The sequence below is a fragment of the Piliocolobus tephrosceles genome, chromosome 5, assembly GCF_002776525.5.
Source record: "Piliocolobus tephrosceles isolate RC106 chromosome 5, ASM277652v3, whole genome shotgun sequence".
Lineage (NCBI taxonomy): Eukaryota > Metazoa > Chordata > Mammalia > Primates > Cercopithecidae > Piliocolobus > Piliocolobus tephrosceles.
Window position 1 is genome coordinate 168253586 of NC_045438.1, and position 17010 is coordinate 168270595.

Genomic DNA, 17010 nt, shown 5'->3' on the forward strand with positions numbered 1-17010 from the left:
TCACTGCAGCCTCCGCCTCCCAGGTTCAAGCGATTCTTCTGCCTCAGCCTCCCAAGTAACTAGGATCACAGCCGTGCCACCACCAGGCCCGGCTAATTTTTTTATTTTTAGTAGAGACAGGGTTTCACCATGTTGGCCAGGCTGCTCTGGAACTCCTGACCACAAGTGATCCACCCACCTTGGCCTCCGAAAGTGTTGGGATTACAGGTGTGAGCCACGGCACCTGGCCTTATTTTCATCTTCATTGTGTTTTTAAGGATCCTATTGTGTTTCCACTTTCTCAGGTTACACTTTAAAATCTCAGAAAAGTTTACAGGAAAAAACAGTTAGCTGTTATGTTATACGTAGTAGTATAGCTTGTTTCCTAAAACTGGAAAGTCATGTTCCATCAGGGGGAGCTGAAGGTAAAGGATTTGGAAATGCGGGTTTGTTGTAGTATGTGGCACAACATGCTACAGTATGTTGGGTGTAAGTCACAGCTCATATTTCAGTTCATTTATAAGCTAATTATCCCAGCCAAGCTAAGAAATATACATGCTTTAAAAGATGTATGAAAGCATCAAAAGAGGGGTACTTTAGAATTTTTATTCCAACTCTTAACAAGTTATAAAAACAAGATATTTTATTGCTTGAAACTATTCAGGCAAAATAAGTATTTACTAAAGTACAATTAATTTGTAAAAAAAAAAAAATGGGAAAATAAAGTCACATTTTTTTCTTGATGTCCACATAATTCATAGCTTTTTTTAATGTGAGAATTGTTTTTTTTGAAAAAGTTTTTATTCCTAAACTTTAAAATAGAGATCCTCTAGTATTTTGAGATTGCTTTTTTATCTCAACTCTACCATTGTCCTCCTTTTTTTTTTTTTTAATGAAATCTAATTTGGCCATTTTAGTTACCCCAGTATCTTCATCTGAAATAATGAGGTAACCCTTTAGTTTTTAGTGGAAATTATGAATGGTTTGGTAGTTGACTTTAATTCTAACACAAGTCCTACTTTTTTTTCTTTAGGGATTGGGGAATTTTTCTATAAACAGTTCTAAGGGCGATACAGTCAAAAATGGTGGCTTTCTTCTGTAAGTATACAATTGGATGTGCTAAACTGAACAAAATAGGTTATTGTGCTATTTTACTTAGGTTTCTCTTTTTTCCCCCACATATAGCAGTACCAATATGAAGTGGGTACAGTTTTCAAACCTACACGTTGATGTTCCAAAGGATTTGACCAAACCTGTGGTACGTACTCCCTATTCTTTGGTATAAGGAACTACATTAGCAATAGGTTTTCTTTTTTTTTCTTTTTGTTGAGACGGAGTCTCGCTGTATCGCCCAGGCTGGAGTGCCATGGCCGGATCTCAGCTCACTGCAAGCTCCACCTCCCGGGTTTATGCCATTCTCCTGCCTCAGCCTCGCAAGTAGCTGGGACTACAGGCACCCGCCACCTCGCCCAGCTAGTTTTTTGTAGTTTTTAGTAGAGACGGGGTTTCACTATGTTAGCCAGGATGGTCTCGATCTCCTGACCTCGTGATCCGCCCGCCTCGGCCTCCCAAAGTGCTGGGATTACAGGCTTGAGCCACCGCGCCCGGCCAGCAATAGGTTTTCCTTATTATTTCATTGGGGTTTTTTTTTCCCCAAACACTCTATGAATAAAAAAATTTTGTCCTAGAATACTGGCAAATGCACAATGCATATATTCTCTTAATTCCCTGGATTGTATTATCTTCAGGGTATCAAAGTAAGTTCTAAAAGAATAAATTATTTACCCCCAAATAACTGTGCTAATTAGCAGTCTCTTGCTTTTAACTTGGCATAATGGAAGAGTTGTCAGAATTTGTGATGTAGAATACTTGATGTTATGTTATGGAAAAGTATTTTTCTGGTAGCCTTCAAGTCTTTGTTTTCATTTTGTGTGTTAAGCCTGGGCCTGGACAGTGCTTTATTGTTCGCAGTGAGAAAATGCATTAGCACAAATAATAAACATCTAGAAGGAACTCGGTAACCCTATAGAAGCTATGATTTCATTAATCCAGTTTTTTGTGTTACTTGTAATTTTTAAAAATCCTTCCGTTTCCACCCCTCAAAAATATTAACAGTTTGGGATTTTACAGTTCTAGACATTTGTCTGTAGGTACTTATTTTGTCTGTGCACATGTCTAGTTTACTGCTTTTTTTTTCTATCTTTTCTCTTAATAAATACTGGATATTTATTTATTTATTTATTTATTTATTTATTTATTTATTTATTTATTTATTTATTTATTTTGAGACAGAGTCTCGCTCTGTCACCCAGGCTGGTGTGCAGTGGCATGATCATGGCTCACCTCAGCCTCCTGGGTTCAAGCAGTTCTCATGCCTTAGCCTCCTGACTAGCTGGGATTACAGGCACACGCTACCATGCCTGGCTAATTTTTGTATTTTTAGTGGAAATGGAGTTTTGCCATGTTGGCCAGGCTGGTCTCAAACTCCTGGCCTCAAGTGATCTGCCTGCCTCAGCCTCCCAAAGTGCTGGGATTACAGGCATGAGCCACCACACCTGGCCAGTACTGGATATATTTCTATGACAGCACATTTAAGCACCAGTCTGCAACTCACATGCCTGCAGGAGCCAGGCCTATAAGAAAAGGTTGCAGAATTGGCATGGTGTGCCTCTGTCTTTATAAGCAAGACAGCAGCTACTTACTCTAGCCACTTGTTGCCATGTGGGAAATCAGACCTAGTGATGCCAGCTTGTCTAAATCTTCCAAGCTAAACTGAAATCCAGATGTTCTTGTGAAATCTTCTGATTTTTAATATTCCTAACAAATTCACAGTATCTTTTAACACCCTGTAGGGATCAGTCAGAACACATCTTGAGGCTATATTCCCCCTTCTCATCCCTCAACTCATGACACAGGCTATCAGTATATTCTATTCTTCCAACAACTCTTTTTGGGGTAATTGAGAGTGGATATCTAGCTTTCTGGCTAGTAAGTAAATCTCCTTTCAGGAGTGAAGTGATTTAACTCTGAATCATCGGATTAGTAGTATAATTTACTGGTTTAATGGATGAATGAAATGAAGGTAATTCACCTCTTGGAAGAAAGTCAGAAGTGTCAAACCCATTATTTCTGAGGTCTTTAGGTATTAGGGTGGAAGAGGTAGAAGTTATAGGTACAGTCAGCGTCATATCATTTTAATTAGAAATGAGTAATTTGTTTATTAGGGCAGGCAAAACACACATGAATAAAACCTAATAATGAATAGAACTAGCTTGGCTTTGTATAATAATGTTTTGTAATTAATAAGCACTTTAATCTGTGTTTTCTTATTTTTTTCTTAGAGAAATACTGTGGGCTATAGCATAGATTTACCCTCTTTCTTATGTGAGGAAACCAATGTGCAGTGAGATGGGATGATTTGCCCGTTGTCCTTCAGCTACCATTAGCAGAGTTTGATTCTCAGTCCAGGTCTTCTGACCAGGCTCTTTTTATTAGGAGACCCTGAAATCCTTTCTCATTGTGAATTTGAAGCTGAATAATTATTTTAAGTTGGAAAGTTCCTTTAGTAATTTTATGGGTTGCCTTGAAAATTATTTTGATTCACACTATATTTTAAGATTCTGAGGCTTATTGTCCAGATCTGAACATGAAAGTATCTAGACACTTCAGCTAACAATGCTGTCACTCAGTGTTTTTCTCCTCATTTATTAGTAAACTCTGAAGTTTTTCAATTGAGGGTAATGTGTTAAATTTGCTAGTTATAAATATAAGAGGAACTAAAACTGAAACTTTTCTTTGGGATTGTAGATAACGATCTCTGATGAACCAGACACATTATATAAGCGCCTGTCGGTTTTAGTGAAAGGTCACGATAAGGCTGTATTGGACAGTTATGAATATTTTGCTGTGCTTGCTGCTAAAGAACTTGGTATCTCTATTAAAGTGTAAGTATGGCCTTTCCTGATCTGACCTGTTCGCTGCTATAATATGATCAACCAGGAAAATAGTGCTCATCCCAGGAAGGTCTGAACTTTTTTTTTTTTTTTTTTTTGAGACAGAGTCTGGCTCTGTTGCCTAGGCTGGAGTGCAGTGGCGCAACCTCAGCTCACTGCAACCTCTGCTTCCTGGGTTCAGGCAGTTCTCAGCCTCCCGAGGGGTAGCTGGGACCACAGGCGCACGCCGCCATGCCTGGCTAATTTTTTGTATTTTAGTAGAGACGGGGTTTCACCATGTTGCCCAGGCTGGTCTTGAACTCCTGAGCTCAGGCAAATTGCCTGCCTCGGCCTCCCAAAGTGCTGGGATTACAGGCGTGAGCCACCATACCTGGCCCAGTCTGAACTCTTAAAGTAGGAGAGAAACTCTTGGTGGGTAGAGTTTAAGCTTGTCGTATGTTATCCTAATCAGGATCATGCCTTCCTGCCCACTGGAGTTTTTAAATACTAGAATGAGTAAACAAGGAAAATGAAAGAAATCCTTTTTCTAGAAATTGCATTGATGTAAGGAGACTCAAGAAGGCCATGTTTCTGGGATCTCCATGGAGCAGGGAGGTAGAGTGGGTGAATGAACAATCGTTTTAGACCCTTTGGATGTGACCCTTTGGGCTAACATATCCATTGTTTCAAATCTTCCCTAAGAAACACCACTCACCCAGTAATTTCTTGCTTGAATAAGGTAAGCTTCAGATAGCCTTGGAGTCACTGCAGGGTCAAGATAGCCTTGGAGTCACTGCAGTGTCTCCTTTGTCTTGTCATCTGCTCCTTCTGCTGTTGAACAAGGCCCCATCTGGGGCTTTGGCAGTCTGACCTTCTAACAAAAACAGAAGGCACAGTTTCCCAAAATAGACTATAGTTGTTATTTCGATGTATCTATAGATTTTCCTAAAACAGCAGACATATAGCAGGTGTTACAACTGTGTCCACCACACTGGTGCTACTCTTCACAATTCATATGTTTGGTCAATAAACGACTAAAGGGTGTAAAAGCAGCAGGTGTGTATGTATGCATGCGCACTTGACATGCCAGGGCTTATTTTTGAGCCTGTGGGAAAAAGCTATTGCTGTCTGCAGTGTTTATTTTGGCCTGAGTTTTATGATAGCAGTTGTTGTTCCAGATGACAGTTTTGGCAAATGGAAGTCTGTAAATGGTACTTAATGCCTATAATCGAGTGTGAGTCTGACCTACAAAATTATGGAATTATGCTTTGTTATCATAGTGACTCAGGTTTTATTTTGTCCATTAATTTCAGACACGAACCTCCAAGGAAAATAGAGCGATTTACTCTTCTCAAATCAGTGCATATTTACAAGAAGCACAGAGTTCAGTATGAAATGAGAACACTTTACAGATGTTTAGAGGTAAGTGTATTTGAGAAATCCTGACATTTTTGAAATACCAGAAGTTCACACCAGCATGTAACTTTAACATTGACTAGATTGACTTCTTTCAGCAAGCCCATGTGTGTTGGTTGTACAGAAGGTAAATATCTTTTAGTGTTTATGGAAGTGTCATGGTAGGAAAAGTAAAATTAAATGAAGCCATCCTTTAGAGTAGTGCGTACCTTAACTCAGGAATGCAGATTATGCCAAGATAGCATTGGAATAATTTTGCTCATATTTCAAAAATTCTAGTTAAGTTTTTACACAGTTCTAATAACTGTTTCACATACTAGCTGGATTTTCCATGTCAGTGATGCACAGCATTAGATTTTTCATTCATCTGTTACTCATTTGTGCTTCCATTAGTGCCAGCACAGTCTTGTGCTTAAGGAGAGCATGGGTTCTGGAGTTAGACTGCCAATGCCAGAATCCAAGTTCTGGCACTTGACAGCTGTGTGACATGTACCTCAATTCCTCCATCTATAAAATGGGAATAATAGTGGTACCCATCTCAAAAGGTTAGTGTGAGAAGTAGAATGGAAAATTTATGTAAGCACTCAGAATACTTTGATCACATAGTAAGTGATTGGTAAATATTAAAACAAGCACTCATGCATCTTTTATGTGGGAAGTACTGTACTAGTCATTGAGGGCACAAATATAATAAAGTCATGGTCCCTACTCTTTTTGAGGTAGAGTCTCACTCTGTCACCTAGGCTGGAGTGCAGTGGCATAGTCTAGGCTCACTGTAACCTCTGCCTTCCAGGTTCAAGCAGTTCTCTTGTCTCAGCCTCCCTAGTAGCTGGAACTACAGGTGTATGCCACTGTGCCTGGCTAATTTTTGTATTTTTAGTAGAGATGGGTTTCACCATATTGAACAGGCTGGTCTTGAACTCCTGACCTCAGGCGATCCACCCACCTTGGCCTTCAAAGTGCTGGGATTACAGGTGTGAGCCACTGTGCCTGCCCAGTCCCTACTCTTAAAAAGAAAAACCCAAATTTTATCCACCTGTGTCTGAGGGCAATATCTCTCATAGTACACACAGAAAATCTTATACTAACTGTATCTTATAATCCAGTCCTTTTGTCTTCAGTTGTTTTGTGAGCCTCTTGAAAGTATACTGCTTTGATACTATGCTTGCCAACAGTGTTCCATGGAGCCCAGGTTTTAAGGCAGCAGCATTTTGGAAGAAGAGGGTTTCTGGGCCATGTTGCCCCCATGCCGTCAACCAAAGGATTCATACTTTTTTTTTTAATTGAGATTTTACGTAAGATTCTTTAGGGGAGGCCAGGTGCGGTGGCTCACGCCAGTAATCCTAGCACTTTGGGAGGCCAAGGCAGGCGGATCACTTGAGGTCAGGAGTTCGAGGCCAGCCTGGCCAACATGGTGAAACCCCGTCCCTACTAAAAATACAAAAAAAATTAGCTGGACATGGTGGCACACACCTGTAGTCCCAGCCACTTGGGAGACTGAAGCAGGAGAATGGCTTGAACCCAGGAGGCAGAGGTTGCAGTGAGCTGAGATCACATGCACTCCAGCCGGGGCGACAGAGTGAGACTCCATCTCAAAAAAAAAAAAAAGTGTGCTTTAACAAACAGCATACATGAATCATTTTCATGTTTGATGTTTTAGTTAGAACATCTAACTGGAAGCACAGCAGATGTCTACTTGGAATATATTCAGCGAAACTTACCTGAAGGGGTTGCCATGGAAGTAACAAAGGTATAGCTTGAATTCTGCCTGTTTTGGCTGGGGCAGTGGGGAGTGGTATCTGTATTGTTGTTTTGATACACTGCAACCTGGTCCTGGCCCACTGAGTAGAGTTTGCCGTAACCTGTGGCAAACTGGGAGACAGAGTTGCCACAGTGGTTGGGGGCTATCCACCCCTTGCAACAGAATCCTGCCATTTCAGCCCAAGTCCTCCATGAACCACCTCTGAAGTTCTCACTTCTCAATATTAGTAGTTAGACTTGGGGATCCCATTAAGTGGCAATCCATGAAGATGATTGAGGATCAAATAGATTATATATGTGAGAGTGTTTTGTAGACCATCAGGTTTCCTTCTTTCCATTTCAAAACCCTATGGAAAGACTAGGGGGATAAAAGAAAAAGAAGTAAAGAGGATTTGACCAAATTAATAAGTCTGATTTATAGCCAAAAAGTTCTTTTAAATCCACATTATAAAACCTTCTCTCTTTTTTTAGACACAGTTAGAACAGTTACCAGAACACATCAAGGAGCCAATCTGGGAAACACTATCAGAAGAAAAAGAAGAAAGCAAGTCATAAAGCCTCGGGGAGGCCATTTGTGCCTGAATTTGGAATGAGGGTGGGCCAGATGAGTATGTTTAAGCGGAGAGTGCTTCCAGCTAAGATGATTTGAGTCCGCCTACCTGTTCCATTGAGTTCTCGTGCCTTCATCAGCTGAGAGCAGGGAATGGAACTTTAATGGAACAACCACTTTTATCTATTCTTTTTATACATGTCATTGTTTCAGTTCTGATTTCAACAAACATGAGCAAACCACTTTGACTCAAAGTGGAAAGTGAAAATTCTATTTTGTTATGCTACTAGTGTTCAATTATTAGTTTGCACCATTTTTAATTTATGTCAGTTGATGCATCTGAAAATAAGTGCTTGAAGTGTTCACACCCTTATTTTTTTTTTTTTTTTTTTAAGATTCCTAGAAGGAATCTTTGGTTAATTCAAATTGAGCAGTTAAAGTTCTTGATATTTACCTTTGTGCAGGCTGGCATATGCTAACTTGGGGGTGGTAACCAACCAGTTTTATCTCATTTAAGCATTACATTTTGAAGACTGTGAATATACTTTACAGCAGATCAGACACATTTATGGCATGCATTGACCTCTTCTTGGAGCCCAAAATTTTATAGAGTTGCCTACCAGGGTTACTATAATGGAATTTATGATCTTAAGAAATTACTAGTTATATTATTTATCCTATGATTCATTCATTCAATAAGATTTTATTACATAAACTTTGCATCCAGCACTGTAGTAAGTACCCAAAATTGAATAGAAATAATGGCTTTTGAAAATTGTGCAAAGCAGGCCAGGCACAGTGGCTCACGCCTGTAATCCCAGCTCTTTGGGAGGCCAAGGCGGGTGGATCCTGAGGTCAGAAGTTTGAGACCAGCCTGACCAACATGGTGAAACCCTGTCTCTACTAAATATACAAAAATTAGCCGGACATGGTGGCGCATGCCTGTAATCCCAGCTACTCAGGAGGCTGAGGCAGGAGAATCACTTGAACCCAGGAGGTGGAGGTTGCAGTTAGACGAGATCGTGCCACTGCACTCCAGCCTGGTGACAGAGCGAGACTCTGTCTCAAACAAAAAAGAAAAGAAAAGAAAACTGTGCAAAGCGTAGATAAAACTTTTTCTTTATTAAGCTGCTCACTGATAAGCCCTCTTTCTTTTGGTAAATGTCACTCTTTAGGAGATGTCTGCTTTTCCATGAAATGAAACAGTGGCTAAAGCCCTGAAAGAGGCAAGACTACAATGGGCTGAAACAGTTGGTATGGCAACCCTAGAGAAGTGCTTCATTTTCTTTTTATAGTAGAAGCAGGTCCATGTCTTTTGTGGTTTCCTTCACATCTTTGGAGTAGTTATGACTTCTCAGTTTTTCCCCCTCTTAAACTGCATTGCCTGTTCTCTTTTCCTGACATGCTATCAGGTATCAGTGTGTTGAATACATGCTGCTTGTGTATCAGACTTATGTTACTGCCATTACCATTAGAAGAATTACAGCCTTGTGCCCCATGACCTTCAGCTCAGTTGTTGACTGTCATTCATGAATGCCTAAAGCATACTTACACCAGGTATAAGCCTCAAGATCAAGAACTAGTCAATAAAACATGAGCAACATAATGGTAACTATGTGTAGCAAAGCAGCAATTTATGACACATTGTCATCTGAAGTAATTCTTTAAAAATAAATATAGACCCAGCCAGTCGCAGATGCTCAAGCCTGTAATCCCAGCACTTTGAGAGGCTGAGGCAGGTGGATCACCTGAGGTCAGGAGTTCGAGACCAGCCTGGCCAACATGGTGAAACCCCGTCTCTACTAAAAATACAAAAATTAGCTGGGCATGGTGGTGGGCGCCTGTAATCCCAGCTGCTTGGGAGGCTGAGGCAGGAGGATTGCTTAAACTCAAGAGGTGGATGTTGCAGTGAGCTGAGACTGCACCACAGCACTCCAGCCTGGGTGACAGCAACACTTTGTCTCAAAAAAAATAAATAGGCCGGTCGCGGTGGCTCACGCCTGTAATCCCAGCACTTCAGGAGGCCGAGGCGGGCGGATCACGAGGTCAGGAGATCGAGACCATCCTGGCTAACACGATGAAACCCTGTCTCTACTAAAAATACAAAAATTAGCTGGGCGTGGTGGCAAGCACCTGTAGTCCCAGCTACTCAGGAGGCTGAGGAGGAGAATGGTGTGAACCCAGGAGGCGGAGATTGCAGTGAGCCGAGATCGTGCCACTGCACTCCGGCCTAGGCGACAGAGGGAGACTTGTTTGAAAAAAAATAAATAAAATAAATATAAATCCACACCTAAACTTTTCGGAACTTTTTTACAGACACTATAAATCACTTTTATAGTGATTTATAGGATGATGTATGCATGCTCACCTCCAATGACTTCTATATGAGCTCCTTCAAAGGTGTGTGCGTCCACTTCCAGCTATTTCAGACTAAATTAACCTGTAAACCAAAGTACTTAGTTTAGGACTTCCAATTACATGTTAAAACCTTGGCTTAAGATAAAAAGCAAATGAACTACATGTGCACACATGCACGTGGGAAAAACTAGTAGTATTTCTTTTTTCTTTTTTTTTAAGGTGGAGTTTTGCACTGTCACCCAGGCTGGAGTGCAGTGGCGCGATCTCGGCTCACTGCAACCTCCACCTCCCAGGTTCAAGCGATTATCCTGCCTCAGCCTCCCAAGTAGCTGGGACTACAGGCATGTGCCACCATGCCCAGCTGATTTTTGTATTTTTAGTAGAGATGGGGTTTCACCATGTTGGCCAGGCTGGTTTTGATCTCTTGACCTCATGATCCGCCTGCCTTGGCGTCCCAAAGTGCTGGAATTACAGGCATGAGCCACCGTGCCTGGCCCAAAACTAGCAGTGTTTTTGACAAAAGTATTTGGCATATTTGAAGCCTACTTCTTGATATAAACAAAGTTGGCATGAAGTACAGTACTGAAAAAATGTTATAAAACAAAATAGTTTCTTAGCTTATCAGGATATAGCTATCCTGATAGGCCGAAAAGATTTTTGGTTTTCTTTTGTTGGTTTTAAATTAGGCCTCTGAGTAAAATGCATATCCTGAAAATTAGAATTAATGCCTGGGTCACACTTTCTGTCCATGGTGGGTGTGGGAGATGGTGAGAGAAGAGTGGATTTGATGGTATATGTTGGTGCAAAAGTAATTGCAGTTTTTGCCATTAAAAGTAATGGCAAAAAAATAGTATGAACCGGCCAGGAGTGGTGGCTCACGCCTGTAATCCCAGCACTTGGGGAGGCCGAGGCCAGCAGATCACCTGAGGTTGGAAGTTGGAGACCAGCCTGGCCAACATGGAGAGACCCCATCTCTATTAAAAATACAAAATGAGCAGGGTGTGGTGGCGCATGCCTGTAATCCCATCTACTTGGGAGGCTGAGGCAGGAGAATCCCTTGAACCCGGGAGGCGGAGGTTGCGGTGAGCTGAGATCGTGCCATTGCACTCCAGCTTGGGCAACAAGAGTGAAACTCAAAAAAAAAGAAAAAAAAATAGAATGAACCAGAAGGCAGGTAGGAAGTGAGATGATCTTTTTTCTTTTTCTTTTTCTTTTTCTTTTTTTTTTTTTTTTTCTTTTGTAGAGACAGAGTCTTGTTCTGTTGCCCAGGCTGGAGTGCAGTGGTACAGTCAGAGCTCACTACAGCCTCGAACTTAGGGGCTCAAGGGCTGTTTCCACCACAGCCTCCCAAGTAGCTAGGACTAAATATGTGCACCACCACACTCAGCTAATTTTCTTATTTTTTGGAGTCAGGGTCCTGCTCTGTCACCCAGGCTGGAGTTTAGTGGCATGAACACAGCTCACTGCAGCCTTGACCTCCTGGGCTCAGGTGATCCTCCTGCCTCAGCCTCCCAAGTAGTTGGAACCACAGGCATGCACCACCACACATGGCTAATTTTTTAATACTTTTGTAGAGATAGGGGTCTCACTTTGTTGCCAGGGCTGGTCTCAAATTCCTGACCTCGAATGAATCTTCGGCCTTGGCTTCCCAAAATACTGAGATTACAGGCATGATCCATCATGCCCAGCCTATATTTTCTTCATAAGAAATAAAATCATGTTCTGATCTAAGAGTCTTAGTATAACGGCCGGGCGTGGTGGCTCAAGCCTGTAATCCCAGCACTTTGGGAGGCCGAGACAGGCGGATCACGAGGTCAGGAGATCGAAACCATCCTGGCTAACACCATGAAACCCCGTCTCTACTAAAAAATACAAAAAACTAGCCGGGCAAGGTGGCGGGCGCCTGTAGTTCCAGCTACTCTGGAGGCTGAGCCAGGAGAAGGGCGTAAACCCGGGAGGCAGAGCTTGCAGTGAGCTGAGATCCGGCCACTGCACTCCAGCCCGGGCGACAGAGCAAGACTCCGTCTCAAAAAAAAAAGAGTCTTAGTATAACTACAGATCTCTGGTAAGACAGACTAAACTAGTTCAGTGCCAAGTTTCAGTGCTTTGAAAGAATGGCATATATTCCTGGCCCTATGACCATTTAAACATGCCACAGTGAATACATAAAGCAATCATTTTAAATTGTTAGTCTTGGCCGGACGCGATGGCTCACGCCTGTAATCCCAACACTTTTTGGGAGGCAGAGGCAGGCGGATTACGAGGTCAAGAGATCGAGACCATCCTGGCTAACACGGTGAAATCCCGTCTGTACTAAAAATACAAAAAATTAGCCAGTCGTGGTGGCGGGCGCCTGTAGTCCCACCTACTCGGGAGACTGAAGCAGGAGAATGGCGTGAACCTGGGAAGGGGAGCTTGCAGTAAGCCAAGATCATGCCACTGCACTCCAGCCTGGGCAACAGAGCTAGACTCCATCTCTAAATAAATAAATAAATTATTAGTCTAGTTTCTTAACATTTCTAGTTGTCTGCAACCATCCCTGTCCTACATGACATTATTAAGTTAGTTCTATTACAACACTAATGAATAACATAATAGAGCAAACATGGACTTTGGAGTCAGACAGACATGAGTCAGATAAGAGTTCAAACCCACTGACTGCCGTAAACTTGGGCAAGAGATTTAACCCTGTCAGGGCCTCATTTTACTCATTAGTAAGGTAATAATAAGTCTGTAGGAAATAATACCTACATACTTACATTTGACTATATTTAATACTCCAGCTTAATAAGATTGGAGTATTCAATAACTGGTAAAGCACCTTGCACAGTATTGAGCAGGTAACAGACATTCGGTAAATGGCAGTACCAATCTGATGACAGTTAAATGCTTGTGTGCTATACTGTTCAAGTACCAGCTGGAAAAGACCTCAGATTACCTCCAGCGTAGGGATAACATTTATCTTAGAGTTCTTGTTTTGTTGTTGTTGTTGTTGTTGTTGTTTGTTTTTTTTTTGAGACAGAGTCTCACTCTCGCCCATGCTGGAGTGCAGTGGCAGGATCTCAGCTCACTGCAAGCTCTTCCTCCCAGGTTCACTCCATTCTCCTGCCTCAGCCTCCCAAGTAGCTGGAACTACAGGCACCTGCTACCATGCCCGGCTGATTTTTTGTATTTTTATTAGAGATGGGGTTTCACTGTGTTAGCCAGGATGGTCTCCATCTCCTGACCTCGTGATTCGCCCACCTTGTCCTCCCAAAGTGCTGGGATTATAGGTATGAGCCACCATGCCTGGCGCTTAGAGTTGTTTTTGAGACAGGTCTGGCTCTATCACCCAGTCTGGAGTGCAGTGACAATCTTGGCTCACTGCAACCTCTGCCTCCTGGGCTTAAGTGATCCTCCTACCTCAGCCTCCTGAGTAGCTGGGACTACAGGCACGTACCACCACACTCAGCTAAGTTTTCTTTTCTTTTTTTTTTTTTTTTGGAGAAATAGGGTTTCGTCGTGTTACAGGCTGATCTCAAACTCGTAAGCTCAAACAATCTGCCAGCCTCAGCCTCCCAAAGTGCTGGGATTATAGGCATGAGCCACAGCACCCAGCCACAAACCAAAAATCCTTTGATTTTGGCCGGGCGCGGTGGCTCAAGCCTGTAATCCTAGCACTTTGGGAGGCCGAGACGGGCGGATCGCGAGGTCAGGAGATCGAGACCATCCTGGCTAACACGGTGAAACCCCGTCTCTACTAAAAACTACAAAAAACTAGCCGGGCGAGGCGGTGGCTCCTGTAGTCCCAGCTACCTGGGAGGCTGAGGCAGGAGAATGGCGTAAACCCGGGAGGCGGAGCTTGCAGTGAGCTGAGATCCGGCCACTGCACTCCAGCCTGGGTGACAGAGCGAGACTCCCTCTCAAAAAAAAAAAAAAAAAAAAAATCCTTTGATTTTTATTAACATACTAAAGTACTTACCGTTGTCCTCATTTTACAGGACAGAAAACCAAGGCTTAGAGAGTTGTTATTTGTCCACTCAGTCACCCTTTCAGCTTACAGATGAAGCTGTTAGTGACAGGGTCAGCCCTAGAACCTAATTTATAAGCAGGCTATGAGGTACTCAAATATCCACATACTAAATGCAGAATATTCAAAGCTAAATTCCAGCTTTGTTCATCTCTCACATTACCAGAATGTACTCAATTCCTCTAAAGCAGGGGTGTCTAATTTTGGCCTCCCTGGGCCACATTGAAAGAATTGTCTTGGGCCACACAAAATACACTAACACTAACGATAGCTAATTAAAAAAAAAAAATCATGAAAGAAAATCTCATAATGTTTTAAGAAAGTTTACGAATTTGTGTTGGGCTGCATTCAAAGCTGTCCTGGGCCGCATGCAGCCTGCGGGGCTCCAACTGGATAAGCTTGCTCTAAAGCTTAGAAGTAAAGTGATTGACTGGGAGGAAAAATTAATGAATAAATTAATGAATAAAGGCAAGAAGCAAGATTTAGGTGGTCCCACTGCTGAGACTGGTCCTGAGGGAGGGGGCAACACAAGAGTTTAGGCATCAGCAAGGGGAGTCCAACTCAGTCACAAGAACACTCGGATGGAGATGATTCACAGTGAGGCTTCAGGTCCAGCCTGACTAGGGCTCAGAAGACATGGGTTTGTCGCTTTTAAGCATTTCTTTGCCCCTGGAGCCAGGCTTGTGGCTGACTGCCTGCAATCCCCAGGGCTCTCTTTCTAAACCCCCTGCTCAGTTCCTAACCCCGCCCTCCTTAAATCCTTTCTATTGTTACTTCAAGCTCTCATGTCTCTCTATGGATTCTTAATCCTCTCTATTTTATTTATTTTATTTTTATTTTCATTTATTTATTTATTTATTTATTTATTTATTTATTTATTTATTTTTGGAGACAGGGTCTCACTCTGTTCCCCAGGCTGAAATGCAGTGGTACAATCTTGGCTCACTGCAACCTCTGCCTTCCAGGTTCAGGCGATTCTTGTGCCTCAGCCTCCTGAGTAGCTGGGATTACAGGTACCTGCCACCACGCCCAGCTAATTTTTGTATTTTTAGTAGAGATGGGGTTTCGGCGTGTTAGCCAGGCTGGTCTCAAACTCCTGACCTCAAGTGATCCACCCACCTTAGCTTCCCAAAGCGCTGGGATTACTGGCGTGAGCCTCCGCGCCCAGCCGGATTTTTAATCCTCTTTAAAATGATATATTTATAACTCAGTAGCTCAGCGACATTTATTTATAGGGCAGGTCATGGGCAACTGACCCACATGAAAAGCCAATTGAACCTTAAATTCCTCAGCCAGAGGCTAAATCAAGTTCTATTTCACTCATAAAATTTCTTAACTTGGGCAGAGATACTGTTCTTTAATCAATCTTCAGTGTTGCTTAAATAGTAAGTCCACGGAGCCTGGCCAACATGGCAAAACCGCATCTCCACTAAAAATACAAAAATTAGCTTGGCGTGGTTGATGCTTGCTTGTAGTTCCAGGTGCTCAGGAGGCTGAGGCACAAGAATTGCTTGAACCCAGGAGATGGAGGTTGCAGTGAGCCGAGCGTGTGCCACTGCACTCCAGCCTGGGTAACAGAGTGAGACCCAGTCTCCCTGTCTAAAAAAAAAAGAGAGAGATGGATGGGAATAATACCACCTTCACACCAAGCCAGTTGAGATGCTGCTGTTACAGAGCCATGGCTGCTGATGGGCATGTGTTATCTTAAGGTGTGTTGAGATAGGTAATTGGAAATTAATGGGCTAGATAATCTTCAAGGCCTCTTCCAGTTCTAAAATCCCATTATCATTTTTATCTCAACAAATACCTGCTAATCTAGACACTAAACAGAGTCAAAGAGGAATTGCCTTGGAAAATGAAGGAGTAATAGCTCACATTAATTCAGCATTGACCATATGCCAAGGACCTTGCTTAGTTACTCAACAAGTATTTGAGTTTCCTGTACATGCCAAGCACTGTTCTAAACGCTGGGAATTCTGGAATGTATATGGTGAAGTCCCTCTCCTCAAAGATCGTAGACTCTAGTGAGAGAGACAGATCAGTAGAGAAAAAAATAAGATAGTTCAAATGCAGTTAAGTACTGTGAAGAAAATAAAATGGGATAATACCAGAATTACTTGAGTGGCTACCTGAGGGGGAGTTGGGAAAGTTCTCTCTGAGGAGAGGAGAACGTTGAGAAGGAGGCAGTGGTGTTAACATCTGGAGGAAGAAGCCGGGCATGGTGGCTCATGCCTGTAATCCCAGCGCTTTGGGAGGCTGAGATGGGTGGATCACCTGATGTCAGGAGTTCGAGACCAGTCTGGCCAACCAACATGATGAAACCCCATCTCTACTGAAAATATAAAAACTAGCCGGACGTGGTGGCAGGTGCCTGTAATCCCAGCTACTCAGGAGGCTGAGGCAGGAGAATCACTTGAACCCGGGAGGTGGAGGTTGCAGTGAGCCGAGGTCATGCCATTGCACTCCAGCCTGGGCAACAAGAGCAAGACTCCTGTCTCAAAAAAAAAAAAAAAAAAAAATCTGGAAGAAAAGCAGTCCAAGTAGGAGGAACCATAAATACATGCAAAGACACACTGATTCTACAAGGAGTTCGGTGTGTTTGCAGTGTAGAAGACCATGAAGACAGAAGTAGGCAGGGGCTATATCATGTAACGCATCATAGGCATGGGGAGGAGTGGATTTTATTCTCAGCAAATGGAAAGCTAAAGGAGGGTTTTGAGCAGGAGAGTGGCAGGATCTGCTGTATGCTACTGTGGCTGCTGGGTAAAAGAAGGGTGACGAGAGGGCAGGGAGACCAGTTAGGGATCTGCTGTGGTGGACTAGATGAGATGATGCTGGTCTGGGCAAGAATGTCGGGAATGGAAGTGAGGAGAAGTGGTTTGATTTAGAATATAGTTTGCAGGAAGAGCTGATTAAATGACCTACTAGTAGATTGAAGTGAAATCTCAAGGAAAGAGCATTCAAGTATAACTCCATTATGCCTAAGCATAAATGGCAGTGCCATG

The 17010-nt window shown here is 42.6% G+C and overlaps 1 protein-coding gene across 2 annotated transcripts; it reads left to right on the top strand.

Annotated features, from left to right (window-relative positions):
• The first annotated feature begins 365 nt into the window (after nt 1-365).
• On the top strand, nt 366-9145 carry MRPS10 (mitochondrial ribosomal protein S10). 2 transcript variants are annotated; one of them, XM_026451268.1, is made up of 7 exons: nt 366-404; nt 1013-1077; nt 1165-1237; nt 3787-3923; nt 5225-5333; nt 6988-7077; nt 7560-9145. In XM_026451268.1, exons 1-7 carry the CDS (start codon nt 381-383, stop codon nt 7641-7643), a joined length of 582 nt encoding a protein of 193 aa, XP_026307053.1. In that variant the 5' UTR covers nt 366-380; the 3' UTR covers nt 7644-9145. The 2 variants fall into 2 exon arrangements, with proteins under 2 accessions (XP_026307053.1, XP_026307054.1); XM_026451269.1 differs by lacking the exon at nt 6988-7077.
• Nucleotides 9146-17010: the final 7865 nt, after the last annotated feature.

Excerpts from the sequence above, each read along its gene's own strand:
- MRPS10 (XM_026451268.1), top strand. The coding sequence starts at position 381 with ATGTTCCATCAGGGGGAGCTGAAG. Across the intron at positions 405-1,012 it reads TCCATCAGGGGGAGCTGAAG|GGATTGGGGAATTTTTCTAT; the intron begins GTAAAGGATTTG and ends TTTTTTCTTTAG. Across the intron at positions 7,078-7,559 it reads TTGCCATGGAAGTAACAAAG|ACACAGTTAGAACAGTTACC; the intron begins GTATAGCTTGAA and ends CTCTTTTTTTAG.